The sequence below is a fragment of the Dama dama genome, chromosome 12 (assembly GCF_033118175.1).
Source record: "Dama dama isolate Ldn47 chromosome 12, ASM3311817v1, whole genome shotgun sequence".
Taxonomy (NCBI): domain Eukaryota; kingdom Metazoa; phylum Chordata; class Mammalia; order Artiodactyla; family Cervidae; genus Dama; species Dama dama.
The window spans coordinates 19,704,808-19,731,919 of record NC_083692.1 but is presented as its reverse complement, the minus strand read 5'-3'; the positions used below and the strand labels follow the sequence as shown (position 1 = coordinate 19,731,919).

The 27,112-nt window shown below is 50.1% G+C and overlaps 1 protein-coding gene across 3 annotated transcripts in view; it reads left to right on the top strand.

Annotated features, from left to right (window-relative positions):
* RGS6 (regulator of G protein signaling 6) overlaps nucleotides 1–16,621 on the top strand; it is a 584,468-nt gene extending 567,847 nt beyond the window's left edge. For 2 of the 3 annotated variants that reach the window (XM_061156754.1, XM_061156753.1), the window contains exon 18: nucleotides 15,684–16,621. Coding sequence is in view for 2 of the 3 variants with exons in the window: in XM_061156753.1 (XP_061012736.1) it covers nucleotides 15,684–15,734 (51 nt within the window). In the remaining variant the exon portion in view is untranslated. Of the gene's footprint in view, nucleotides 1–6,430; nucleotides 6,498–15,683 lie in introns of all 3 variants that reach the window. The other variant, XM_061156755.1, reaches the window with a different exon arrangement.
* Nucleotides 16,622–27,112: the final 10,491 nt, after the last annotated feature.

Genomic DNA, 27,112 nt, shown 5'->3' with positions numbered 1-27,112 from the left:
TAAAAGTCTGATTTTTTGCAAACCAATGATAAAATGTTAAGATGGCCGAATCAGCTTGGCTGGCAGGATACAGAGAAGACAAAGAGATAAAATGGTTCTCCATGAGGGCCCTGGAGAAGGTCTTTCTGAAACCCTGGGGAAGGGGGAGATTTTTATTAATCAAAAAGGTCAGAGGTGGTCATTTCTGAGAAACCCAGCCCTAGATCCTGCCACTCCTCTGGGAAGGAGGAGCTCCCAGCTATTGTAGCCGATGGTTCATCTGTCAACCAAAAAGCAGCCAAAAACACTCTCCCCGCGGAGTGCCCACTCGAGCAAAAATGCACCAGTGACTCAGCCCCCGGACACAGGGGAGAGCTTGGCACTGCAAAACCGCTCCCTCCTCCTCCCTGTCCCCAACCCGGCCAGCTCCTGCCTTCCCCAGACCCCAATGTGCCGAGCAGTCAAGTGAAAGACTCCTGTGAGGCAGAAAGGCACAGCTGTGTGTTTACAGCCACTGATTCCGATCCAAATCGCAGCCCTGCCAGTCTCCCGCAAGGCAGGCTGGGGGCACGCCGGGGATGGATGCGCCAGGCAGGAAGCTATTTCGGGAGCTGACCTGCAGCCCTTTGCCGTAACAGAGCCTTCCTTCCACACCTCACCCCCCGACTCAGGAAAGACATCCTTCTAGAAGGAGCTCCCCCTTGAGAAGCGGCTGATGGGTTCTGGGATTTCAGCCTGTTCCTTGTCATTATGCAGTCAGATTTCTGGCACCTGTCCCCAGGCAGCCACGCGAGGACGGCCCAGGGCTCCCATCTGTCCAGTGAGAAGGCAGAGGGTGAAGGTGACCGATGGCAGGGCGCTTGGCGGAATGAGCAGCAGGGAGGGCAGGCCTGAGTGGGGGACGGGATGCCTGCTTCTGCCCAGGACAGAATCTGCCTCGGACCTGCCAGGGGAGACGTGGCACCACACAGGGGCAGGAGAGAAACCTCCAGGCGCTAGCCAGGCTTTGGAATATCAGGAACCTAGGAAGCAGACCAGACTGCCAATGTCAAGGTCAGGGAGAAGAGACCCAACTCTGCTTGTGTCCAAACCGGAGGGTTGGAAGTCAGAGTGCTCAAGGGCTAAGGACTTGGAAGGCTGAGAAGTAAGATGGCCATGGCATTCCTCCAAAATGAGCTCCTGGTGAAAAACAACGTGGGAGTCTTCCCTGTTTGTAAGCAGCAAATGAGTACTTTGGTTCTAACTGAGTTTGGGAAGCACCGTATTCTGGAAGAAAGGCAGGATACAAATCCCTAGGAAGGAACAATCCCTAGAACATTGCTATGAAGCAGAATGCTAACTGGGACACCACAGGGGAGCTGAAAAGAGCTTGGAGCAGTGGATCTTCAGTTCAGTGATATTACCCGAAGGCCTAGGAGAGAAAGACCCTGGAGTGTTTGTTTTTGGAGTCCCCAGTGGATGGGATGGTAGGATGGGGTGGGGCGTGTATAGCTACCCCGGCAGTGCCAGCATCCAGATGGCTGGTGAATTCGTAGATCTATGTCCACGGGACATGCAATTTCTGATTGTGGCCACAAGGGTCCAGCCACAGCCCTGTCTAGTCCAATATCCTTTTTGATGACTCAGATGAAGAGACAAACATGCCAGTCACATTCAAAGACACACACCTAGAATGTGTTGCTCATTTGACAGGTAGTATGGTCTGTCATGTTAAGACCATCTCCTTCAGGTAGAATGATGGGTCCAAACAACCAGGTATAATTTAACCAGATAAAATTTATGTTAAAAAGAAAATTCAGTCTCACAACTACAGGATGACATTTCTAGCCTTCACTGTAATTCAAGTTTTAAAAACTCTGGGGGTTCTAGTTGATTGCAAGCTTGACAGAAGTAAAAGTGGGAGGCAGTCACTTTTTTTTTTTTTTTAAGTGTCTTTAGGTTGTAATAACAAAGTGGAATGGTCAGAAGTGCTTCGTTGCTCTAGACTGTGTTGACTCTTGTTTCCAAGCTCTCTCATTTTATCAGGAACTTCAGCAAACTAGAGAAAATTTAGAAAAGAATAGCTGGGGACTCTGGAAGCCCAGTCAGATGAAACTGAAGTAGATAAACATGTCCTGCCCTGGCGCTAGTGGTAAAGAACCTGCAGGAGATATAAGAGATGCAGATTCGATCCCTGGTTGGGAAGATCCCCTGGAGGAGGGCATGACAACTCACTCCAGTACTCTTGCCTGGGAAACCCTGTGGACAGAAGAGCCTGGTGGGCTACAGTCCATGGGGTCACAAAGAGTCGGACATGACTAAAGCGACAGCGCGCATGCAAGGAGATTGAGAAACCATCAGGAGCTATATGGGGGTTTGTCTCCCAGAGTGAGTGGACAGTTCTAGATTGTTCCAGACAAAGCTAAAACAAATGGATAGAAGACATGGGCAGGGTCACTCTACTAATATTCTAACAGTATCAACTTCCCAGGGGTAGAATATGTCACCTCAAGGAACAGGTAGCTTCCTGGAAACATTCAGATGTTGAATGGCCAGGGATATTGTAGAGCAGTTTTCTATACTGGATTCCACCCACCTCCTCCAAGGAGAATCCTCAGATGCATTAAATATTTATGAAACATTGCATGTTATCACAGGTTTATAAATAAACTATGGGAAAGGAGAACAGATCAAATGGAGTGAGTTTGTTGAGACTGGAGAAGAAGGATCCAGACGAGTCAGGTTTGACTCTACCTTGAAGGGAAAAAAAGAAGTCAGAGCAAGACCACTGTCAAGAAGTGGAATTGCTGCCCTTCAAGCAATTGCAATTCAAGCAAGGCAACATCATCCTTGCCTTTTGTTTTTGGTTTTTTAAGCCAATCACTGCTTCTGCAACTAAGCCCTGGGCAACAGGGCTCTCTCCCTGAATGCCTGGGAGGAGTTAGTGAGTGGAGGACACTCGTACCCGTGGGCTCAGGGAGGCTGAACGCAGTCGGTGGGTTCCGTGGCTCTGCACTGGAGAAAGCTTGGCCTGATATCATTCCCATCCAGAAAGCGTATTTTGTTGAGAGCAGAAAAGATGATCGAGCCAGTTGCCTTTACCCGATAGGACTTGCTGGTTCCAGGTGGACAAGTTGGCACCCAACTTTCTCAGCTGGGCCGAGAGCAGAACACACCCCCTGAGACCTTAGACCAAGGGGAAATTGCGCTCATGGGCCCCCTCCTCCTGGGCCCTGCCGTAAGCACTCATCTTCAGCCCAACTCAGGGGAAGGGATGAGCTCTCCTGTCACATTCTTTCTGGCTGTCCTGAGGACCAACCTGATTGCAAATGACACTCCCTCCTCTCCCAGGCTTTGCCAGGGTTGCTTTCACCTCATCATGGAATTGTATAATTATGGTGATTACAGCTTATGGCTTTTTTCCTCTCCTCATCTTTTACTTTCAGATTCTTTGAGGTCTCTCATTAAACATGGCAATCCCAATAAAGTCAGCAAAGTTTTAATAAGATGCATTTTGAAGCTAAAGAAAGCCCAGTCAGAGTTGATTGTTACTGTGTCCCCTCATGCTGCTGCTGCTGCTAAGTCGCTTCAGTCATGTCTGACTCTGTGCGACCCCATAGACGGCAGCCCACCAGGCTCCTCTGTCCCTGGGATTCTCCAGGCAAGAATACTGGAGTGGGTTACCATTTCCTTCTCCCATGTCCCCTCATAACAGGCCTTTAAAACTCTGTTGTGGGTGATTAATGCCTGGATATCAGAGGTAGGGGAGAGAGAGATATGGAGGTCTGGGAGAGGTGTCTATACTTTTTCACAGGATTGGAGAATGGTTTTACTCTCTGGCCCTGGCCTTCCTCATTTACACCAAGAGTATGGTGCATCTGAATCCCCACAGGTAATGGAAAAAGACAGACTGTCAAGTAAGGATAGAGGGCCTGGCATTTATATCATAGCAGGTTAAGTTGGGAAATAGACATGGAGCAGTTGACACAAAACTCAATCAAACCTTAGGAGCTGCAGCAAAAGTAAAGGGGAACTTCTGGTGGATTCTCTGTCCTCGACAATGCTGGAAGGTTCTGAATATGTAAAGGATCCAATCATTAACCTTTGAGAGTGCTCACCATCCTGTGGTCATATCCTCAAGGATGGTTTCCTTGGTAATGACAGCTTCAGAGCCCATCATTTGCTGGCCCTCAACCACAGCTTTGCTGAACTGTTTCTAGATGTGCAGGATGTTAGGAGAAGGATCACCAGGAAAGCATGTGGCGGGGGTCGGGGAGAGACAGGGTGGCCACCAGGGTCCCCAGCTTGCCCTTCAACAGCTTGGTGCAGGTGTGATGTCCGAGTCCCCTTTATTTCCATCCTCCCCAGGACTGCGTGGAGAACTACAGAGCGAGGTGCATCTTGCCCTGGCAGGAGTCTCTTTTGAGAGGCTTCAACTGTCCCCTGGGAGCTGACTGCCTTGAACATCGCACAGCTCTTTAGCCAGCTGGTAGTTGGCTATCTGGGATATGACTGAGTAGCACCAACCATCTGGGATTAAATGCTGTTGAAAACCTGGCAGTGGTATTTCCCCCAACTGCATTCTCATCCCCTACTGAAGATGACCTGCAGGCTCTGCCCCTGAGAACAACGTCCCTTTAGTGCCCACCAGAATGTAGAGAGTAGGCTCGAGGTGGGGGCTGGGCAGCCCCAGTTGAATTCTATTTCTCCACCTGGAGTTGGGATAAGACCCCAGGCAAGTTGCTCACTTGTCCGAGGGGTACAGTGACGCCTGCTGCCTGGGGAGGATGTTGTCCCTAAATGAGGGCATGGCAAAAACAGCTGCAGTGTCTTGGGTGTTCACGGTATCACACTGTTGGCATCCGTGTCGTGTGGATCTTGGTCCAAGAGGGACTTAGGTTCTCCTCCAGCTCCACCCCTTAACTCTGACTCAGGCAGCGCCTCCAAGCCTAGGTTTCTGCATCTTGTGAAAGGGAGATAAGAGGAAATGGTTAAGGACTTCCCCAGTGGTTCAGTGGTTAAGGCTCAGCCTTCCAAGGCAGGGGGTGTGGGTTTGATCCCTAGTTGGAGAACTAAGGTCCCACATGCTATATAGGCCCTGGCCAAATTAAAAAAGAAAAAAGAGTAAGTGATTAGGAGGGAAAAAATACACAAGATGCTTAGCATAGTGTTTGCAGTATATAAGTTCAAGCATAACTCTTTGTATTATTATTATTATTTATTATGATGATGTTACCTGCAGCCCACACTTGGCTCTTATTCTTTATCTAATTTCCAACAGTGTTCTGTGAAGTAGGTATTACTGTATTTATTTAGCAGTTGAGGATGGGACACAGATATCTCAAATACGACAGTGTGTGCAAAGCACATTCATTTATTAGAGCAACCAGCTCATGACCCTACTCAGTAAATGGTAGCTATTATTACTGTCTTATTTTTAAAGTCAACTCAGAGAGCTGGTTTCTCTGCTTTCCCTCAGAACGGAGGGACTACGGTACCAAGCAGACCGGCTTCTGTCCTGTGGTCTATTTCCCAGGGTCCCTTTGCTCTTCCCAGGAAGCTGTGGGACCTGGGGGCTTGTAGCAGCATGGTGCCAGGACATGGGGAGGGCCACCAAGGAAACACTGCCTGTGTTGCCAGGATCTGGCATTTGCTCCCGTCCCCTGAGGTGCAGGCCCCTAATAAGCCTCCTGCTTCCAGTCCCAGATCAAAGCTAGTTCTCCCCTAGCAGAGCATGAACTCCAGTTCTCCAGAGGTAGAGAACGCTCCCTACATAGCAGAGCCTCATTCCCAGAAACCCTCGCCTCCCCGCTGTCTGCCTGCCTGGAGCCGCGCTGAGCAGTGCAGCCTCCCCAAGGCCGGTTGCTTCCAATGCCCGATAAACAGAGGCTTCTCTTTTTTAAGCACTGTACTACAAAGAGGGGTTGTCAGAGGAGTCAGGACCAAGTGGCTTTGAAATCCAGGGATGCTTCGAAATCCCTCATAAACCAGCCCTCTGGGGTGCACGCTGCCCCTGCTTGTAGTATCGACAGAAACAGAAGCCATTTTCTCTGACACGAATGGCTTTGTCCTGAGGAAAGTCGGGTTTATAGATGTCTCTTAAGGTAAATGCTTTAGATGGGCTTCTTAGGAGTCTGAGGTAAAGCTCTACAGCCAAACACGTGGTTGCTTATGAGCCTTGCACGAGACGCTCTTGTAAGTGCCTGTGGTGAAACACGCACATGGACGTGTGCACGGCTGCGTGCGCTGGTGCATGTGCTGCCTGCCTGCTGCACGCTTCCGTGTCCAGTGTATGGTGCGTGCGGCACACTCGCAGCATCTGCATGTGCCTCCGCGCGTGGACCGCCTCCCCGCTGCTGCTGCTGCTGCGGGGTGCACGTCTGGGCAGGGGCGCCCCTAAAGCCACCGGTCTTCACGGTTTCAGCTGGATAAGTTGTTCTTCACTTCCCTTCCTAAAAACACAATTGCCTAGTGCTGCTGGCGCAGAGTCAGAATGGCCGCTGCATTTCACCCCCGAGGCGGCTTCCTTCCAGCAGTGGGTGAGTGATCCCGGCGTCCGCACGCTCTAACCTTCCTTGGGGGCCTTCTGCAACAGAAGGTGCTCCCAAAACTGGAAGAGATGATCTGTGTGTCCATGGCCTCATCTCCACCCGCCCCTCCTGTTCTTGCGCCCTAGTTCCATGGACAGTCAGAGGCATCCTTTTTTTTGATGTCCCCCCCACTTTTTTTAACACCCATAGTTTTTTGTTGTTTTGTTTTGTTTTGTTTTTTCTTCCTGAGAAGCAAAAAGCCAAGGGGTCCAGAAGTGGCAGGGAGATGAGTCTGTTATCCCAGAGGCAATGTTCAAATAATGTCTTTGGATACTAATCCTGTCACTCATTCCTGGGCCCCTAGAAGAAATGCCCACTACCTTTGAAGATGCTTTTAAATCCTACAGCAGCATCCTTGAGCTTAGTCCCCCCCTTACAGCTTCCATTACTCTTCACCTGTGGCCCAGGGCCAAGTCCTGTGGGAAACGGGAAAACCTCACCTTTGTACCTGCTAGACCACCAGGGGAGAAGAAGGTTAAGGAACCAACCCATCCCCTGTCCAGCATTGCAGGGACATGTGAAAAGTGTTCAGAGGGAAGTAAGAAGGTTCCTGGTGGCTAGGAATTCCATCAACCCAGAGATGTCTTGAAAAATGCTGCTTGACCTGTCCCCTGCTACACTCTTTCAGATTAGGAATACCTGTCTGATAAATGCCTACCTAATTGCATTCCTGATAGTAGGGAGGAGAGAGAAATGAGTCAACTCTCTTCGCATATGCTTCTAAATGAACCTGGACAGCCCTGGACAGCCCTGGAAAGATGATGCTTTGGGGCAGTGGGAGACAGTCAGCATGTTGACCACCTCTGCCTTCGAAACCCTGCCTTGGCAGCTGGCTTAACCAAGGGCCCCAACCCATGGATGTGTTCTGGGTGAACATGATCAGAGGAGATGAGAGGTGCCGTTAGGAAGGTGGAGTTGGTGTCCTCATGGGTCCTGAGAAGAATCACATGCTGCCCAGCCAGTGACCCCACCTACTGTCTCATCCACTAAACTTCAGCAGCCCTCTCCCCTGTGGCCATAGTCGAGGGTCACTTGAACTTCCTAGTTGGGAAAAAAGTAGAATCAAGTTGTTGCCAATAGCAACTGAGCCATATCTCTGTTTCCTTGAGTCTTTTGGCCCTTGTCTAATTTGGCGTGAACCAATGCAGAGATGCCAAAGTACATTTAAGGAGAAGGAGGAGGAGAGGAAGAGGCAAGCCCAGAACCAGCTACAGGAAGGCGCACTACTGAGGGGCCTTGTGAACGGAATACCCGCCTCTGCTCCACCGAGAACTTGGGGCAGGCTGATTACGGAAAGAGCACCAGGGTTATTCAATCAGAGCTAGAGGAAGGAGATAAGAGATCCAGTAATAAAAGAGGGGATTTCTCCTGCCTGCGGAGAAAAACGCAGCAGGGAAAGTGGAAATGCACAACTTGGACAGGAGGCTGGGGAGTCTGGGCCTGGGCATCGTGCCACCCGTGTCGGGCACAGCTGCTGAGCCCTTGTCACTCTCGGCATCCCTCGTGCCTGTCCGGTGGCTGATTTGTCCCTGCACAGATGGGGACTGTGGAGGAAGTTCTCCCATCACCCACCAAAACTAACAGGCAGAGGTCGAACTTTGCAAAAGAGCCCCTTAGGTGATGAGCGTGATGAGGGGACAGGAGTCAGGAGTGCCAGGAACAGCAGCCAGGAAGGACTTCCCCAGCCAGCTTGCTGCAGGTATTTGGTTCTAACTGGAGTGAAGCATCTGCCTGCCCCTCCTTAGGAAAGGCGAACATCACACCTGCCTTTCTCCTCCAGGGACTGTTGCTATGGAGATCCCGGGGGCATCGGCACCTATAACACAAGGTCACAAACAGAAGAGGCAGCTTCACTGGCCTGTCCAGCAGCCACCACTTTAAATCCATGGGCACCAAGCAGCAGTGAGCTGAGCCTCAGCTTAGTCCAGCAGCCAAAGTCAAAGGGAAGCCCGTCAGGCAGAGCAGAAATGCCCTGGATGCGCTCAAGCGTATGCCCAAGAGCTGCAGCTTCTTTCTCAGTGAGGTTGAGAAAATCACCTCAGCCTGCCCAGACAGGTTGCCTGGTATGGACGGGCAGAGAGGAGTCCTTAGTCCTGAGCGTTCCCACCTGCCCCCTTCCTTGAGAGTAATGGTCATGTACCAAGGAGACGGTGGATGGGCCGTCAAGGCTACTGACCAGCTCTATGTTCTCAGGCTAGTAGCTCAACCTCATATGTCCAGCGGGTGTTAAAGGAAGACCTAACTGGCAAGGATGCTGTGGACGTGGGCGCAGGTGTCGGTCAAAGGCAGAGCATACTTGACACACCACAGCTGCTCAATGTTTGATCAATGGATGGCTGTGGGTAACTGTCCTTGACAGCTAACCTGTGTCTCTTGTAAGGGGACCGTCCTCATGCTGCTACCATCAAGGTCTGGGCAAGTAGAATAGGAGGGCACTTGAAAAAGGAGGGAGCATTGCCACCTCGTGTAAGAATAAAAAATTCAAACAGAAAGTCCCTGGGAGGTAGAGCATAGAGGTTAGTCCTCCCACATTTAGTTCAGATAGGAGGGCTGGCAACTCATGGTTGCTAAATTTAAAAAAATAAGTTAAAAAATAAAGCACTGCTAGTTGCCAATACGGAGTAGAGTGAGGTGTCTGAACCTGCTAATTGTTCAGGAACATTTTGTGGGAATTGCCCTCAGCATACGTGACGGCTGGCAGAGTCCACAGACCCACCGTTGACATAAGAAAATGTGACTACTTATTTATATTACCGTACATGAGACAGTGGGCTGTTACAGAAGAATCCATTGTTTTTATTTTCACCATATTCCTTACTTTTTAAATAGGTTTAATGTGCAGTGCTAGTGGTAAAGAACTTGTCTGCCAAAGCAGGAGACATTAGAGATGAGGTTCGATCCCTGAGTCAGGAAGATCCCCTGGAGGAGGGCATGGTGACCCACTCCAGTATACCTGCTGGAGAATCCCATGGACAGAGGAGCCTGGTGAGCTATAGTCCATAGGGTCACAAAGACTCGGACACGACTGAAGCGACTTAGCGTGCATGCACATTGTGTATTAATTCTTTATCTAGTGAGTTTTTTTTTAATTAATTCAGTTTCAACCTGTCTTTTGATTTGGGAACTTGTTTTATGTTTGTGGTATCTGATTTTTAAACAGTTGAATGAAGAAAATATTTTAAAACCAAATAAAATGCCCTTCAGCTCCTGAGAGAGATCAGAAAGCTTAGCAAGGACCCAGGACTAACACACACCCCAGGAGAGGATCTTGTCACAGGGGGCCTGACCCTCCCCACCCCCTCCCCATCCCCACCCCACTCCCACCCCCTCGAAGAGCGAGAAAGCCAGAAGCAACCTCTCTTCCCCAGATGCTGCTCCAGCCTAGCTCTGCTGTGGATCAGCCGTGGGTAACCGTTGGCTAGTTCCCACTTCATCTGCCCATCTTGCTGATGATGGAAGAGGAGAGTCAAAGTGTTTTCAAAGGAGTCTCTATCACTTGTGGGTTTTCCTACAATCCCCTGACAGAGCTTCTCAGCCCTAAACTATCCCGAGCAAATGGCACTCTCGCCCCAATTTTAATCATCATCGAGAAAGGAGATGCCACAGAATTCCTTACACTTCCTTTTGCAATCATCCCTTTTGCTTTGCTCAATGGAGAAAGGGCACCAGGGTGACCAACCTCCAGGGAAGTCACCTAGGAAGTCGGGCAGGTCCTTGGCCCCCGCCTCCTGACAAACGCAACTCGGGACCTCTCCTTCCTACCCAGCTCTTAGTCAGGGGCTGACTGCTCTCCCCAGTGAGTCCCCTACAGACCTGTGACTCCACACACACTCATCGTTTATGGACTTGAGCATCAACTACTCATGGGTAACTTTCAGTCTCCTTGAAAGGACAGCTTATCTCGGGGGCCTCCCACGTCTTGCCTGCTGAGGTCACCTCGTGAGCCCTATTCAGCAAAACACCATTTTTCATTAGCAGGGATGAAAAATGTCTGTGTGTCACCACAAGGTGATCGGCTTGGATCGATGGAGACTAGAAATCATGTTCCAAATTAGCTCTATTGCAAGTTCTAGTTCCTCAAGCAGACAAATCTGGGTTTCCCCCATACCAGAGAGGGAAGCTTTGAATTCAGCCAAAAGGCAAGGTTGCTGGGACAGCAACTGAAAAAGAGTAAGGGGTGGGGAGTTTCAAAGCAGAGATGTGATAGATGGATTATTTTTAATCTTTTTTCTTCTTTTGAAGCATAATTACATGTGGCAAAATCAATAGATCTGAAATGTATGGTTCAATGAATTTGACAAATGTATGTACTAGTGTAACCTACATCCCATCACCCTAGAAAGTTCCCTCATGCCCCTTTTCAGTCAATTACATCCCTCTGCCCTAGAGACAACCACGGTTGATTTCCATCCCCCTTGTAGCCTGTGCTTGGACTTAGTGGACTTGCGATCTGTAACTGTGGTCTTAGGTCATCTGGACAAATCAGCAAGAAAATCTCATCAGCAGCTCAGATGTCTCCACTTTCTTAGTGCTGCAAAAGGTCCTGCCCCTGAGCTGCCAGTCCTTGGCTCCTCTTCCCCCAGTGTGCCATCTGACCCCCCAGGGCTACCCTCTGAACCACAGCCCTTCTCCCAGTCAAAGAGGTTAGCACCTGTCTCCCAGGTAAGTGAGTGGCGAAGCTCTTGGTAATGGTGATGGTGCATGCTTTGTTGATTAATACCGGGACGTGCAATGCACAGAGCCACGGCATGTCAAGCAGCATGTTGATTTTTCCCAAAGCACCATACAAAAGGGAGCTCTTCCTTTTGTGCATTTCGTTTTAGAAACAAAGGATTCCATGACCATCTTCTTCCAGGCTTCTAGCCATCAAGATGGCTGCAGAGCGGAAATGATTAGTCAGCGTGGAGGCTGGGAATTGAATGTGTGGGTGTTTGTGATCCCAGCCCTGAGCCCGTGGTCCATGAAATTGAAGGATCCCAAATTCTATTGGATTAAACTTAGCCAAATGTCTCGAAGGTGAAAAGCACTTTGTCTGAATGCAAAGCTTTGGTGTCTCTGGAATGTACCTTCTGCAGCTCAGTTCTTAATCACCATATATTTTTTTCACTTGGACAAAGGCTGCTGGCTAATAGCATTTTCAACCACCTTCAGCTGCTTCACTCAACTATGCCAAGGCCTCAGGCTGAGCTGGTAGCAGTTTCCTGGCACCATGATCCATTCCCAACTGACCAGCATTGAGGAACAGCACACATTCACACCCTGAAAAAACACCTTCCCCCTGTAACTATGCAAGATGCCAGGCAGAGGCAGAATTACTACTCCCCTCCCTAAGTGTCTCCTGCAAACCCATCCAAACTGGAGGATGGGGGTGAAGAGGAGGGAGGAAAGAACCCTAGATGGTACAGGGCAGGAACTCTCCTCTCTTTCTGGGGAAAGCAGGTAGCTAGGAGCTCCCAGCAAGCCCCTAGCAGCACAGACCTTGAAGCAGCTCATCTCTGAACACCTCTGCTGTCAGATTTCACTTTGATCCCTGAAAATTACAAGAACCTCAGCTCTTCAGAAGAGAGGCAGCTGCTGAGCCAGGGTGATTGCAGGATTTCTTTCCCCCAAGCCAGAGGGCAGGCATCTAGCCTTGCCTGCGTCCTGCATGAGTAACCACCTTCCAGCCTCACCCACGAGGTCACTGCCTAGTGAACAGATTGCAGCTGGGCTGGGCTGCTCCTGGGCTGACCTAAACACTCACGACCTCCTTTAGCAGCAGAACTGGCATTTGGTAAATGCGTGAGTGCAGGAGCAGGCAAGGGAGGCAAAAAAATGCCAAGGAGCACCACCTGGATGGCTAGAAGTTGGGCACATTCTCCAGGCTGGTCAGCTGTACCCCACTCCTCACCCATGAAGCCCCGAGCCATGGAAGCAGCTGCGGGAGGGGAGGGAAGGGGAGGGGAGGGGAGGGATGGATGGGCTGGCCACAGGTCTTTGGAGTCAGAGCTGTGAGCTGAGCTCCAGGACTTAGGCAAGAAGAAATTAATTAGCGCCTTCCAGCCCAGCCCGCTCTATAGAACAGGGAGGTGTGGAGGGTAGGGATCCTCAGGGCTAAATTCACCTCAAACAGACAGACACACAGTCATCCAGAAATAGAATCTCTAACCTCTCTCAGCCACAGCCCCCTTTCCAGTCAAAATGACCTCACTAATGAGAATGAAGCTGTAATGAGGGTCTGGATGCCTGGTAAACCTCACCTTCTTTGTCTCTGGGCTTTTACTATACCCACTGGCAACAGACTGTTATAATTCAGAAGCTTTAGTGATTCCTTTTGTTCACAACCGCCAGCTAAATCAGAGCCACGAAGGCCACTGTATGGACCTGCAACATATATATTTGGGTACTCGATATGTAATGTGCGGCTCTGGTGGAGGAGGGATGGAAAGAGAAGGGAGGAGCTGGTATTTGGTGTGTGGATTCCACAGCAGTAAGCAGTACCCAAGAGGAAAGTGACCTTTGTTTCCTATGAGCAAGGATGGACAAGGGTGAAAGGGACTGGGGAGGTTTGGTAGAGGCCCCCAGACTGGAAACCTCTGGATTCATCAGTCTCTATTTCCCTGTGCTTCCTGTCTTCAAGGGAGCTTCCCCGATGGCTCAGCAGTTAAGAATCCACCTGCAATGCAGGAGACACAGTTTCAATCCCTGGGTCGGGAAGATCCCCTGGAGGAGAAAATAGCAACCTGCTCCAGTATGCTTGCCTGGAAAATCCCATGACCAGAGGAGCCTGGTGGGCTACAGTCCATGCGGTTGCACAGAGTCAGACATGACTGAGCGACTGAGCAGGCACGCACGCACCTGCCTTCAGGCCTGCACGGAAAAGGCACAGTCCCAGGTGACCACCTGGATGACAAATGCCTCCAACTCCGTGTAAGAAAGGACAGTCAAAAAAGTCCCCACTACATGTGTGCTTAGAACCAGGCTAGAGGGAGTCCTTGCAGGTCAGCTTCTGCCACCTATAAGCTATTGTTGTACCTAAACCACTCCACACAGAGGAGTAGCCATTCTGCTTTTAGTGATTTGCAAGAACTGGCACTTGAAACCCTCTAGGATTAAAAATTAAAAAAAAAAAAAAATCTGATTTAAAAAATCCTTTAGCCCAGTATAAAGGTATCCGGCTGCAGGCTAAGTTTAGTGTATCTGAAGATTCAGATAAGGTTGCTGATGGGGAGATTTTGTGTGTGTGTGTGTGTGTGTGTGTGTGTGTGTGTGTGTGTGTGTGTGTGTGAAGACAGAGGAGGAAAAACAAAAGAAAAGTGCTGTCCAACGAGCAAAAATGAGGAGTGAAAGGGGGGAAAACAGAGCAAAGGGGAGGTAGATGCAGACTCTCCAACTGTGCCTGAGGGTGTTTCCATTTCTGGACAAGCTCCCATCCGCGCCATCGGAATTCTTAAAGTCAAGCTGGCACGTCCCTCCGTGGAGAGCTTAGCCAGATGACACATTGTCTTGTGTCCGGCAAACTCACAGCCTGTATTGTTCGTTTGTTGGAAATGCCCATTATCAGTCAATTCATCAATCAGCAGGTTTATTGAGTACCCTACCAGGCTTCACAAACCTGATCAATTTTTTTTAATTACATCCAGCAGACATGTAGCCAAGCCCAGTAAACAAGACGAGCCCTCACATCCCACTTGGAAATGAACATGAGGAATTGCCGGCCCTTGCAACCTCACGCTGCCAAACGCTGCAGCACATGCTGATGAGCAAGCACGTGCTATACTTGCAGACCCTCGCTACCCTTGCTGGTGTCACTGACCCACTGTCAATAATAAGATGGGTTCTGAGTGTTTTCTCAGACACAGCAATCCATCTGCTTGGGTCCAGCCATACTCTCATCTAGACCCCTGTGTAATGCTATGGATTTCAAGGGAGGGTGAGCAGGGGCTGGGTTCAGACTATGGCTGGGAAACAAGCAGGGGACTGAGCCTTGCTCATCATCCTCCTGGTGTCCAGCCCCACATCAGAGGCTCCTCAGCTGACTCCTTCTGGGCATGTGAACAACTGGCCTCTCTCGGGGGGCCTCTGTGCCCCATGTACCAAGACTCATGGTAGAGTGAGTCTTTTTTTTTCTTCCCAAAAGAACAAGAACAGCTATGTAGTTTGTAAGTGAAGGGCTGGTAAGACTTCCTGAAGTGGAATCATCAAGATCAGCCTGGAGACAAACAGGAGCGCACTGTACTGTGTCCTGTAGCCCAGGCCCCAAGCCTTGGCAGATACCCCCAGACTGTCCCAGTCCCAGAACTGGTCATCAAGAGGACCCAAGGAGAAGGAATTCCTTGGGGATCCAGGGGTTAGGACTCTGTGCTTCCACTGTAGGGGGGCCTGGATTCAATCCCTGGTCAGGGACTAAGATCCTACAAACTGCATAGTGCAGCCAAAATAAGTAAAAAGTAAAGTTTTGATTAAAAAAAAAAAAAAAAGGATCAGGGACTTTCCTAGGGGTCTGTTAGCTAAGAGTCCATGCTCCCAATGCAGGGGGCCCAGGTTCAATCCCTGGTCAGGGGACTATTAATAGATTCCACATACTGCAACCAAGACCCAGCATAGCCAAATAAAAATTGAGCTCTCCAAGGAGAGCTCAATCCTGTGTTTCAAGTAGAATTCCTTCTGTCTTCTTCAGACTAGTTAACTCATTAGTTCCAAGTCACCCAGATCCTTAGCCATCATCTGCTTGGGCGAACCCAACCCCTTGGTCTTACTAGTCCCCCAGCCAACCTTTCCTTCCTCACTTGGATAAAATCAAGTTCAGAGGCAGCCCACAGGCATTAAGAGATACTCCAAGGGTTGAAATCCCTGGTTGGGGTAAGTAAAATCCCCACACACTCAAAAGAGGACCAACAGCACACCCTCACCCTCTAACCTGGTTCCCCCAGGTTAACCAGCTAACCAGGTTAGCTGGTTGTCCAACTGTCTGCGGTTAAGTCTCCCAAACCCAGAGATCAGAGGGGTCGGTGAGCTGACTGGTCTGGCCTCCGCGGCTCATGCAACAATTAACCCACCTATCCGGCTCTCTGTGTCTGTCCTGTGCGCGCGTGTGCGTGTGTGCGTGTGTGCGTGCGTGCGTGCGTGTGGTGCCCTCTGTCATTGTCTCTGCAGGGAAAGTCACTGGCGGGCAAGCGCCTCACCGGCCTGATGCAGTCCTCCTGACGGTCCCCGCCGCAGGGCCCGGGCCCGAGGACCACGCGGGCAGCCGGCGGCGCTCCACGTCTGCGGACAGAGCATCCCTGCGGGGAGATTTGGTCACTGTGAAGGAGAAGGAGTGAGGGCCCGGCCACGGTGGGGAGACCGCGGTGCGTGAACCAGAGGGAGGCCAGAGAGAGCCCTCGGAGGCTGGGGTCGGCCGGGCAGAGGCCCCTGTTTACAACCCCCTCTCCTTGTACAGTCGTGTGCCGACGCCTCGCTCTGTAGGAGATTCCCGTCCCTCACGTGTTCAGGGGAGAGCGCCCGGCGGGGCTCCTGCCGTGACTGTCCCCTGAGGTTCCATTCTGATTATCATCACTCCTCCCCGCTGTCTGGGGGATCACGCCTTCCAGCAAACTCGAGAGGACCCACCGCCCCCAAGCACATTCAGTATTACAAATACAACCCACCGCCTGTGGTGCACCCGTGGCGCCCGCCCCAGTCACGCCACTGTGTTCCAACTGCCTCCCGCCTGCCCGATCGCTGCGGCCACCGCGTGTAAGGAGCCGGACCGGGCTGCCCTCACACCACGCCCCCGTCCCCCGGTCACACCATCAGCACTGAGCCGCCTCGTGGATCGCAGCACCTCACGTTCTTCCAACCCGCTTTGAGGCCACCTTTCAAAGGGGTGGCCACAAGGCACTGGAGGCTGCCCCCTGCTCCTGTCAACCGTCTCGAGGGTCCAACACCAGAGGAGGCACTGATGTCAATGAAAGAGCTTGTGATTCAACACCCCTGAAGGTCCTGACCGTCTTTTAAAATTTTGATTATTTCGTAATTTATTTTGTTGCGGCCCCTCGCTCCTTGGTGTGTCCCCGCGTGTCTTACTTAAAATAAATGTGGCGGTGAACTTGGGGTTGGGATCCTCCCCTCCGACAGCCCCACGTGGGAGCTGGGGCATTCAGGCTGGCAGTCCTGGGCGTGGCCGGGCCCCTGAGGCCAGGTCTCAGTTGTGTCTGAAACCTGTGCCCAGGGGGGAGGCCAGGGCCCATGGGTCCTCTGATGGCCTAGCAAAGGCACTGTCCTCCACAATGTCCGTGATCATGGAGAAACGCAAGCACAGAGCTCAACCTGCAAACACCTACCTAAGGTCCACTTGTGTGTGGCAGAATGACCATCTGCCAACTTGGCGGCGAGGGAGTCATACAGAGCACGGAGTCAGGTGCCTGGCACACAGTAGGTGCTTGGCAAATGGTAGCGCTTACTCTCATTGTTTTCACTGTCATTACTGTGACTCCCATGAGCCCTCGGACAGAGCGGTATAAGCCACGTGCTTTTGAATTCAGGCACTCACCCACCCCACCCCCATACCCCCCACTGCTATGACCATCTTCCTTTGATCTATTTTGGCCAGAGGTAGAAAATATCCTTCGGAAGTGTATAAACAGCAAACACAGAAGCAAAACAGCGATCACTGGTATTTCTTTACTTATGTGGGCAGATTCACCAGCCGGTGGGTCTCATAAGCTTGTTTGCAGGCGCTGCCTCCTGAGTGCTCCCCTAGGACCACCTTTCCAAGCCCACCTTCGTGCTGTGTCCCCAGGGCACCAGCTTCCATCCCTCACAGCAGGGCCACCAAGGGCATGAGGGGTCGTGATCATGGTGGCACCCCAGTGGGTTCTTGAGCCCCACGCCTTGGTTTCCCCCATGGCAGTAGTTGCTCTCTTTTAGAGGTACAGTGGAAATTAGAGACATTCTGTTTCATCCTCAGAGTGTCTCCAAGGGGGTGTTATAACACCCAAGTTCCCGGCAGACACTCCCCTCAACCCTTGCTCATTCCCGGAGACCTGGACACAAAACCTGGCACCTGGCAGACACCGGGCAACTGCTTGATGAGGAAATGAGTTCCCTGAAGCCTTTTCCCATGTTGCGGGGTCTGCTGACCCCCTCCTCTCTTCATCACATGCTTCTGAAACCCCTTGCTTTTCACACCGATCTCCTCTTTCAGAGCAGAACTGCTGCTCAGGCTCCCCTGCACCCAACATTGTCCCCAGGAAGCAGCTTCTGCCAAGGTGCCCCATCCGTGCTGACACTGATGCACAGGGTCTGTGGACACCAGCAGGTCTAGAACAGCAGGTCCCTCTGTGCCCTTAGTTATCCCGGGCAAGATCCTGGCTGCCTTCTCTCCTTCCTCCTGGCTGCAGTCAGGGCCCAGGTGGTCTCCCTGGCCAGGACGTTGGTGCCATCCAGCCGAGGTTCCTGAGGCTTCGCCTACCCTGGAGCTCCCCAGAAGGGTCAGAGGCAGGTGAACTGCAGCCCTGAGAGGAAGCAGGCTGAAGGCATCCTGACATCTCCGGGGACATCCCTCAGGCCTGATAGACGTGAAGGCACTTTTGGATGGATTCAAACCCAGAGCAATAACCCCCTTATCCTGCCTCCCAACCAAGGCACACTCTGTCTTGTGACCACCATCGCGTGCCACCCACCCCCCCAAGCAGGTCACACCCAGAAATGGGAGAGAGAGCAGGATTGTGCCACCCAAGCTGGCTAGCCCAAGGGCAGCCTACCCAAACTAGTTCACCTAGGCTGGGCACTTAGTCCAAGGGCAGTCTACCATGCAGACCTTAGAATGCAAGTACACTTAGAAAAAGTTTCCCAGGTGGCGTTAGGTAAAGAAGCCAGGCAGGTAAAGAACCTGCCTGCCAGTGCAGGAGACATAAGAGACATGAGTTCAATCCCTGGGTTGGGAAGATCCCCTGGAGGAGGGCCTGGCAACCCACTCCAGTATTCTTGCCTGGAGAAATCCCATGGACAGCCTGGAAGGCTGTAGTCCATAGGGTTGCATAGAGTCAGACACAACTGAAGCAACTTAGCACACACACTTGGAAAATCTGGTCTTGGCCAGTTCCCCATTGGCTTGGTTGACAGAACCAAAAATTCAGACCCAGATTAAACTTTTGAAGGAGTTCAGTTCAGTCACTCAATCGTGTCTGACTCTTTGTGACGCCATGGACTGCAGCACACCAAGCTTCCCTGTCTATCACCAACTCCCGGAGATTCTGTAGCAAAACAAACTTTGCTTTTTTTTTTTTGCCCTGTCTTGCCTTAGTTGCCCTGACTGGGCATGGTCTCTGGGTCTGGAACTTTTCCTGATTTGGGCTCACAGGGCAGATACCATGTCAGCAGCCCCACAGCCAAAGCATCAGGGCTGTCTTAGAAGTGACCACCCACCCGTCGGGGCAGACACATAGGCGCCAGGCACTGGGCAGCTGACTAACATAGACTTTGCCTGTATGGGAAGAGTCAAGCTTGTAGACTGGCATGGGTAAATGCCCAGCAGCAGCCAGAGGGCCTGAGCAGAGCAGCAGGAGCTGTCTGGTCAGAGGAGAGGGCTTCTGCTTTTCCAGGAAGGGATGCTCTGTCCTTCTGGGAAGGGGTTGCTATGCCCCAGGAATTTAGCAAAGCTGAGCCCACCAGGGCCATCAGAGGCACTGTGCTCCAGGGCCACCCCTTCCAAGGGTACAGGCCAGCACCTGGGAGGGACCTCTTCGCACTCCACATTGCTTCTCTGAGCAGTGAATCACATGGGGACGTGCTCTGGGGGCCTTCCCTGTAGCGAGGTTCCTGTTGTGTTCAAACTACCTCACCAACAGGGTGTGACCCAGGAGCCTGCCACCCATCTGGCTCCTCGTTTGGTTGTAGAAGTTGATCCTTTTCCTAAAACGCAACCCTCTTATGATACTTCAAGTGCATGGGCTTCAAAAGCCACCACTAGGAAGTTGTCCCAAAAGCCCAGAAAAGACTGAGCGCTGCTGGTCTTTGAGTCTGCAAGGGAGGTCTTCCAGTAAAGTCCAGGAGCTGAAAAGTCCCGGGGGGGAAGTAACATGTCACCATCCCCCAAAAGGGCTGGCTGAGCTGAGTATGTAGCAAGGACCGTGTGTGGCACACGCCAATTGTGGCCAAATGAATCCCTGAGAACTCACCACGGGGCCCTCTGAAGAGAGGGCTGTGCTCATGTAACCATGGCAACAGCAGATGCCAGCAGTCTACTCCTTAGTACCACCCACTGATAAGGCAGCCCCCCTGGGCACAGTCCAGGGGCCACAACGTAGCAAAGTAGCAAATGTAGCAATAAGGGGCCCAGGCCATAAAGGGACTGGGTCCACAGGACCTGGCCTCGGCCCTCCCCCAAGTCCCTCGTGAGGGCTCAGAGCCAGCTGCTGTCAGCTGTCCGAGGAGGGAGGCCCCACGCCCCGCCGAGCGTGCCCGGTCTATATTCTCTGCCCACTCACCGCATGATCACGGACACGTCGGCATGGCCTTCTCATAGTGCATGCGGTTCTCATTAGTTTATTTTTCTGGAATTTGGGGATTGGACCCCAGAACCAAACATGCTGGTACCGTCTACAAATAAATGACTTGAACCTGTTATAACCCAGCTAACTGTGTGGCTCCTTGGTTTGGGGGTTTGTTGGGCAGGATTTACCGCTAGAAAGATATCTACCACCCCTCCTCACTCCCCCATGCCTACTCCCACCCTGCCCCAGTACACACACACACACACACACACACACACACACACACACACACACACACACACAGTCTGTTTTCCCAAGCAGGATGCTGAGAAGCTCTGGGGTGGGGAATACCTCACTCTGCCGGAGAGTCCTTGGCTTTGTGGACTCTACGCCCCATTGTCTGTGCCCGACCATAAATCCCAGTGGCCTGGTGAGCATCAGCAGTGGCCAGACACCAATCTGACTTTCTTGAATGAAGTCCCAAGACAGAAGTCTGTTACACACGGATGGGGATCTTTACAGGGAGTCTTGGTTTCCTGAGCGACCGACAATCTCATCTTCCACTCACACCAAAGCAGCAGGACTCTGAGAACCTGAAGTCAGGCTGACAAGGGGAGGAAGAGAAGGAGGTATAAAAGGAACCACGGTACTGCGATTCTTTAATGATGAGGCTGGCACCTTCCAGTTTGCTTCATGGCAGAAACTCTGCTCGTGAATGTAGAAATGACCATGGAAGTGTGGGAATGGGTCTCCCATGCAAATGGCATGGGGGACGAACTTGTCTCCCAACCCCTGGGTCATCTGCCCGAGCAAGACTTCCTGCCCCACAAGGTCAATACCAAGGTCACACCTGCAATAGCCCCTAAAATGTCAGGTCTGTAGCGTACCCCACTGTCAGATCCTGGCCCCACCACAAAACAGCCATGCTTTCCTGTCTTCCCTGATGATGGCCACCTCCTCCAGAGAACGCAGAACTCCTCCTTCCCAGCCCAGCCATCTGGCTTATTTCCAGATCTTTGTTCAGCAACCTGTCACTGTGCACACAATCCCACTGGCCACCAAGGACAGAGATCTGCTTGAGGTCCAAGGTGGAGGTGGGCATTAAGAGCTGTGCCCACCCACGATTGTCTGACGTCCCCCTTGAGTGCTTCCTCTCTCCCCACATCCCTTAGGGGACTTCTGGCAGAAAGGGCATGGGGCTGTCCCTTCCCTTGGTGGTTGTTGCTCAGTCACTAAGTTGTGTCCGACTGTTTGTGACCCCATGAACTACAGCACACCAGGCTTCCCAGTCCTTCATTATCACCCTGTTTGCTCAGACTCGTGTCTGGACTCCTGGTCCCCTTCCCTGGGCTTCCTTTCAGCATCTGCAGGGCGGGTTATAAGATCTTTCCCCGACCCTGCACAGTGCAGGGCAGGCCACTCAGGCTGACAAGAGGCTGCTGGCTCTGGCTTGATTTTGAGAGGCTTGGAGTGGGGTGTGTGCCCCAGTGAGAGCACCCTCTGGCCTGGAGCTCTTTGTGAGGCTCCTGGCCCTTAAAGCGGGTCTCGTTGCTCTCGGAGCCTTGGGCTGGCCCAGTCCCATCTGGCTTATTTCAGCAAAGTAAGTAACATCTTCTGATGGCAACAGCTGGGACACATACCTCAGTCTGAGCGCTAGTTTCCTTAATTGTAAAACAGGTATAAGCATTTCAGAATCTTATGGTTGTCATGAATTAATGCAGAGGACTTCGCCTATGCCTAGTACATAGTAAGTACTCACGAAATGAGTGCTAATATGAGTTGTTTGTGCATCTGAGAGATGCCGTGGGAGGCAGAGGCGGTGAAGGTGTAGGGCCTTTGCAAACCCCTGCTGGGCAGCTTCCCAGCCCTTCTTGCCAGAGGAGGGTGTGGGTTTTGTTTGCCTCTGCAGGAGTGGTCTCTCTTTGCCTATGACAAGCCCCTCAATCTCTTCTTCCCGGAGAGGGCCTTGTTCCCTCACTGTGTGTAACCTGAAGGGCCTCAATCAATAATCCCACATTAGGCCTCAGTAAATAGCAGGGCAGAGACGTGGGGTGTGGAGGGGAGAGGGTTTGGGGAGGGTTGGGGTGGGGAGGCTTCCTTCTGCAGGCCCTGGAGGAAAACGGAAGCGGAAGTGTGAGCTCACCATCTGCACTGCTGTTTGTCTGACAAGCCGCCACGGCTGCTTCACTGGGATTTGGATTCTGAGCTCTTGTTCAGAAATATTCCATTTTGTGGCACTTACTCAGACTTCAGGGGCTTCCCAGCTAGCTCAGTGGTAAAGAGTCCTCCTGCCAATGCAGGAGATGCAGGTTCGATCCCTGGGTTGGGAAGATCCCCTGGAGGAGGAAAGGACAACCTATTCCAATATTCTCATCTGGGAAATGCCATGGTCAGAGGAGCCTGGCAGCTACAGTCCATAGGTTCACAAAGAGTAGAACATGATTTAGTGACTAAACGGCAACAACGACAACTCAGACCTCAGTCCCAGGATGAGTGACTGGCCAATGCCTCCATCCTCAGAGAACATCCATCAGCTGCATAGACACACCCACCTCCCAGAGGAAGGGCCTTATTCCTAAAACAGCCCACCACACCAAGGCAGCCTGTTTTCTCTCTTTCTCCCATTAAAGCAATGAAGACTCTTTTGAGTTGGAGAGGAGGAGGCGGGATCAGGAAAAAGTTTAAAAACTAGACGAGGCCCTGGGTATCTCTTGCTGCCACCGTTCCCATGACCACACCCATAGTATAGAATCAGTGAGTATCAGCACCGAGAGTTCCTTAGAGATTTTCTAGTCCAGTTGTGAGTGTGTGTATGTGTGTATGAGTGTGTGCATGTGTGTTTAACATTTTGCTTGTTTATTGAGGTATAATTACATACAATAAAATTCACCCTTTTTTAGATATAGTTACAAATTTTGACCAGTGTCTACAATGATGTAACCTACCACCAGCCAAAAATCCAGAGAGTAATTCTATCATCCCCCAAAATTCCTTCTTGGTGAATCCCCTATCCCCACCCCCATCCCTGGCAGCTATTGATCTGTTTTCTGATCCTGTAGTTCTACCTCTTTCAGAAAGACTCATGAAGAGGATCAGACAGTATTGGCCTCTGGAGTCTGGCTTCTGTCACTTTGCACAATTCATGTTATTGCCTAGATCCGTAGTACATTCCTCAATGTTCTGTTTTTATACATGAAGAAACAGAGGCCCAGGGAACTTCCCTGGTGATCCAGTGGCTCAGACTCTGCTCTCCCAATGCAGGGGGCCCGGGTTCACTCCCTGATCAGGGAACTAGATCCCACACGTTGCTGCTAAGAGCATGAATGCCACAACTAAAGATCACACGAAGATGGGCGACCCCACGTGCCACAGCTAAGACCTGGTGTGGCCAAATAAATAAATAAATACATATTGAAAATAAAAAAGAAAGAAACTGGAGCCCAGAGAGGCAAGGCCAAGAGAAGGTGGACAATCCAGGCCTGGTGTCCAAATCCTCACTGCCATCTACTCCTCAGGCCCCTTGGCCACAATTTCTTCAGTAAAAAGTTATCTCTTTAATCCCTCAAAGTCCACGAGCCCCTATATGAGGAAGCACATGATCGCACCAGGAAGACAATGCATGATTCCTCACCTAACAGAAGCAACTTAGTACTAAGTCGCTTTAGTCATGTCTGACTCTTTGCAACCCCATGGATTTTTAGCCTGCCAGGCTCCTCTGTCCATGGAATTCTCCAATTCTCCAGGAAACAATACTGGAATGGGTTGCCATTTCCTCCTCCAAAAGAAGCAGCTTACTTGGAAACAAAGGGAAGCATTAGTACGTATTGGAGCCAGATATCATTGATTCACTGAGCAAGAAGTGCTTCATAGACCTTCTGTCTGCATGCATGCTTAGTCACTCAGCTCAGTTGGGTCCAACTCTTTGCAACCCTTTGGACTGTAGCCTGCCAGGCTCCTCTGTCCATGGGATTCTCTAGGCAAGAAGGCTGGAGTGAGTTGCCATGCCCTCCTCCAAAAATCTTCCTGATCCAGGGATCGACCTTGAATCTCCTGTGTCTGCTGCATTGCAGGAGCATTCTTTGCCTGCTGAGCCATCAGGGAAACCCCTCATAGATCCCTTACCAACAGGCAAAAGATCTCTATAGACATTCCTCTGAAGAAGATATACAAATGGTCAACCAGTATCATGAAAGAAAAACTCAGCCTCATTAGCCATCAGAGAAATGGAAATTAAAAACACAATGAGATGCCACTTGGCACCCACTAAGATGGCTATAACTAAAGAGACAGATAATAACAAATGTTGGTGAGGGTGTGGAGAAATTTGAGTTCTCATAGACTGCTGTTGGGAATGTAAAATGCTGCAGTCACTTTAGATAAGTCTGGTAATTCCTCAAAAAGATAAACATGGAGTTGCCATGTGACCCAGCAGTTCCACTCCTAGGCATGTACCTAGGAGAAAAAACTATAGCTATACAAAAATTTGAAGACTAATGTTCATAGCAGCATTATTTACAATGACCAAAAAAGTAGAAACAATATAAATTGATAAATGTCAACTGATAAATGCATAAACAAACTGTGACATATCCATCCAAGGGAGTATTATTTGGCTATATAAAGGAACACAGTACTGATACATAATACAGTGTGAATGAGCCTTGAAAAACATGCTAAGTGAAAAAGCCAGTCACCAAGGACAATTTCATTTAGATGGAATGTGCGGAATAGACCAATCTATAGATACAGGAAGTAGATTTGTGATTGCCTAGGTTTGGGGGCTGGGTGGTGGTCACTGCTAATGGGTATGGGGTTTCTATTAGGGGTAATGAAATGTTCTAGAATTGATTGTGGTGAGGTTTGCACAACTCCAACTCTGTGAATATACTAAAGACGATTGACTTACACACTTAGCTGAGTGAATTGTATGGTATATGAATCACATTCCAGTAAAGCTACTGGGGGAGGAGGGATGGGGAGGAGAGGAAGGGAACGAGGAACAAAGGGAGGTGAAATAGCTCTAGAGAAGAGATCCAAGCCTGTTTTTCTAAGTCAGCAAGAGAATAGGGCTGCTCCCTAGAGAGAGCAGGGGAAGGTAGCCACAGACAACTTTGAGATCCTGCCTAGTGTCAAAGGCAAGGTGAGCAGCTGCCGTGTCGTCCCAGAGAAAGTGGTCCATTTCAGCCATCTCTGCCTGTGCTGAGAATTCAAGCCCCCATGTAGGGAACTAATTAAATTAGGTGGATTAGCAGTCTGCAGGATAAGCCATCCACTCAGCACTCTCCTGCATCCAATATGAACCTTGTTTCCAAAGCTTTAAGCCGCAGGGACATTTGGGCACACTCTGGGCAATGTCCTGGATGCAGTCAGAAGACTCCGGTGTTAGCCTTGCATTTGCCACCATTTGCTGTGTGGCCTTAGGCATGACAGCCCAGCCTCAACCCAACCTGGGGAAAATTCAAAGAGAGTCAGGCCCCACCTCTGGAGGTTCCAAATGAGAAGTTCTGAGAAGAACTCCAGGAAGGTCTGTTGTTCACAAGTAATCCTATCTGCACAGCAAAGGAAGCTATGAGCAAAATGAAAAGGCAACCTATGGAATGAGAGGACACATTTGCACAGTGTATATATGATAAGGATTTCGTATCCAAAATACACAAAGAATTCATGCAACTTAATAACAAAAAGACAAACGACCCAATTAAAAAATAGGCAGAGGAGCTGAACAGACATTCTTCCAAAGAAGACATACAATTGGCCAAAAGGTACATGGAAAGATTCTCAACATCACTAATCATCAGGGAAATTCAAATGAAAATAGTCATTCTAACAGTGAGATAACCACCTCATACCTGTTAGAGTGGCTATTGTCAAAAAGAAAAGAGATAACAAGTGCTACCAAGGATATGGAGAAAAGAGAACCCTTGTGCACTGTTGGGAAGATAAATTAGTGCAGACACTATACAAAACAGTATGGAATTCCTCAAAAAATTAATAGAACTACCACAAGATCCAGCAATTCCACTACAGGGTATATATCCAGAGGATATGAAATCACTGTGTTGAAGAGGTACTTGGACTCCCATGTTTGTAGTTGTTGTTTACTTGCTAAGTCATGTCCAAATCTTGCAACCCAATGGACTGGAGCCCACCAGGCTCCTCTGTCCATGGGATTTCCCAGGCAAGAATACTGGAGTGGGTTGCCATTTCCTAATCCAGGGGATCTGCCCAACCCAGGGATCAAACCCCCATCTCCTACATTGGCAGGCGGGTTCTATACCACTGAACCATCACAGAAGCCCACTCCCATGTTCATTGCAGATTTATTTACAGTAGTAAGGATGTAGAAACAACCTAAGCTCCCATCAATGAGTGAATAGATAAAGAAAACATGGTGTATATACACGATGGAATATTATTCAGCCATTAAAAAGAAGGAAATCCTACCATTTTACACAACATGGGTGGACCTTGAGAACGTTATGGAAAAATACTGCATAATCTCACTTATATGTAAAATCTGAAAGAAAAAAAAAACCCAAACTCATAGAAACAGAGAACAGATTGGTGGTTGCCAGATGCAGGGGTAAGGAGTGGGGGACATTGGTGAAGGTGGTCAAAAGGTATGAACATCGCATTATAAGATAAATAAGTTCTGAGGATCTATCTACAGCATGGAGACTATGGTTAACAATACTCTGTTATATGTTGGAAAGTTCTAAGAGAGTAAATCTTATAAGCTCTCATCATAAGAAAAATATTGTAAGTATTCGAGGTGATGGATGTTAACTAAACTTATTGTGGTGACCTTTTCACAATATATACATGAATAAAATCATTCTGCTATACACCTTAAACTAACATAATGTTATGTGTCAATTAAATCTCAATAAAACTGGAAAAAATCCCAGGTGATTCTGATACACAGGCAGATAAGAACCACTGGGCTAGATGATTTCTATGTTTTCTTTCAACCTGAGAGCTGTACAAGAAGAGGGTTTGATTGAAGTCCAGAAAAGACATATAACTCCTCTCCACTTCTTCTCCAACCAAAGACACCTCCCTCCACCTTCCCCAGGATGAAGGTCTCTGCACTGCTGTTTGGCTGCA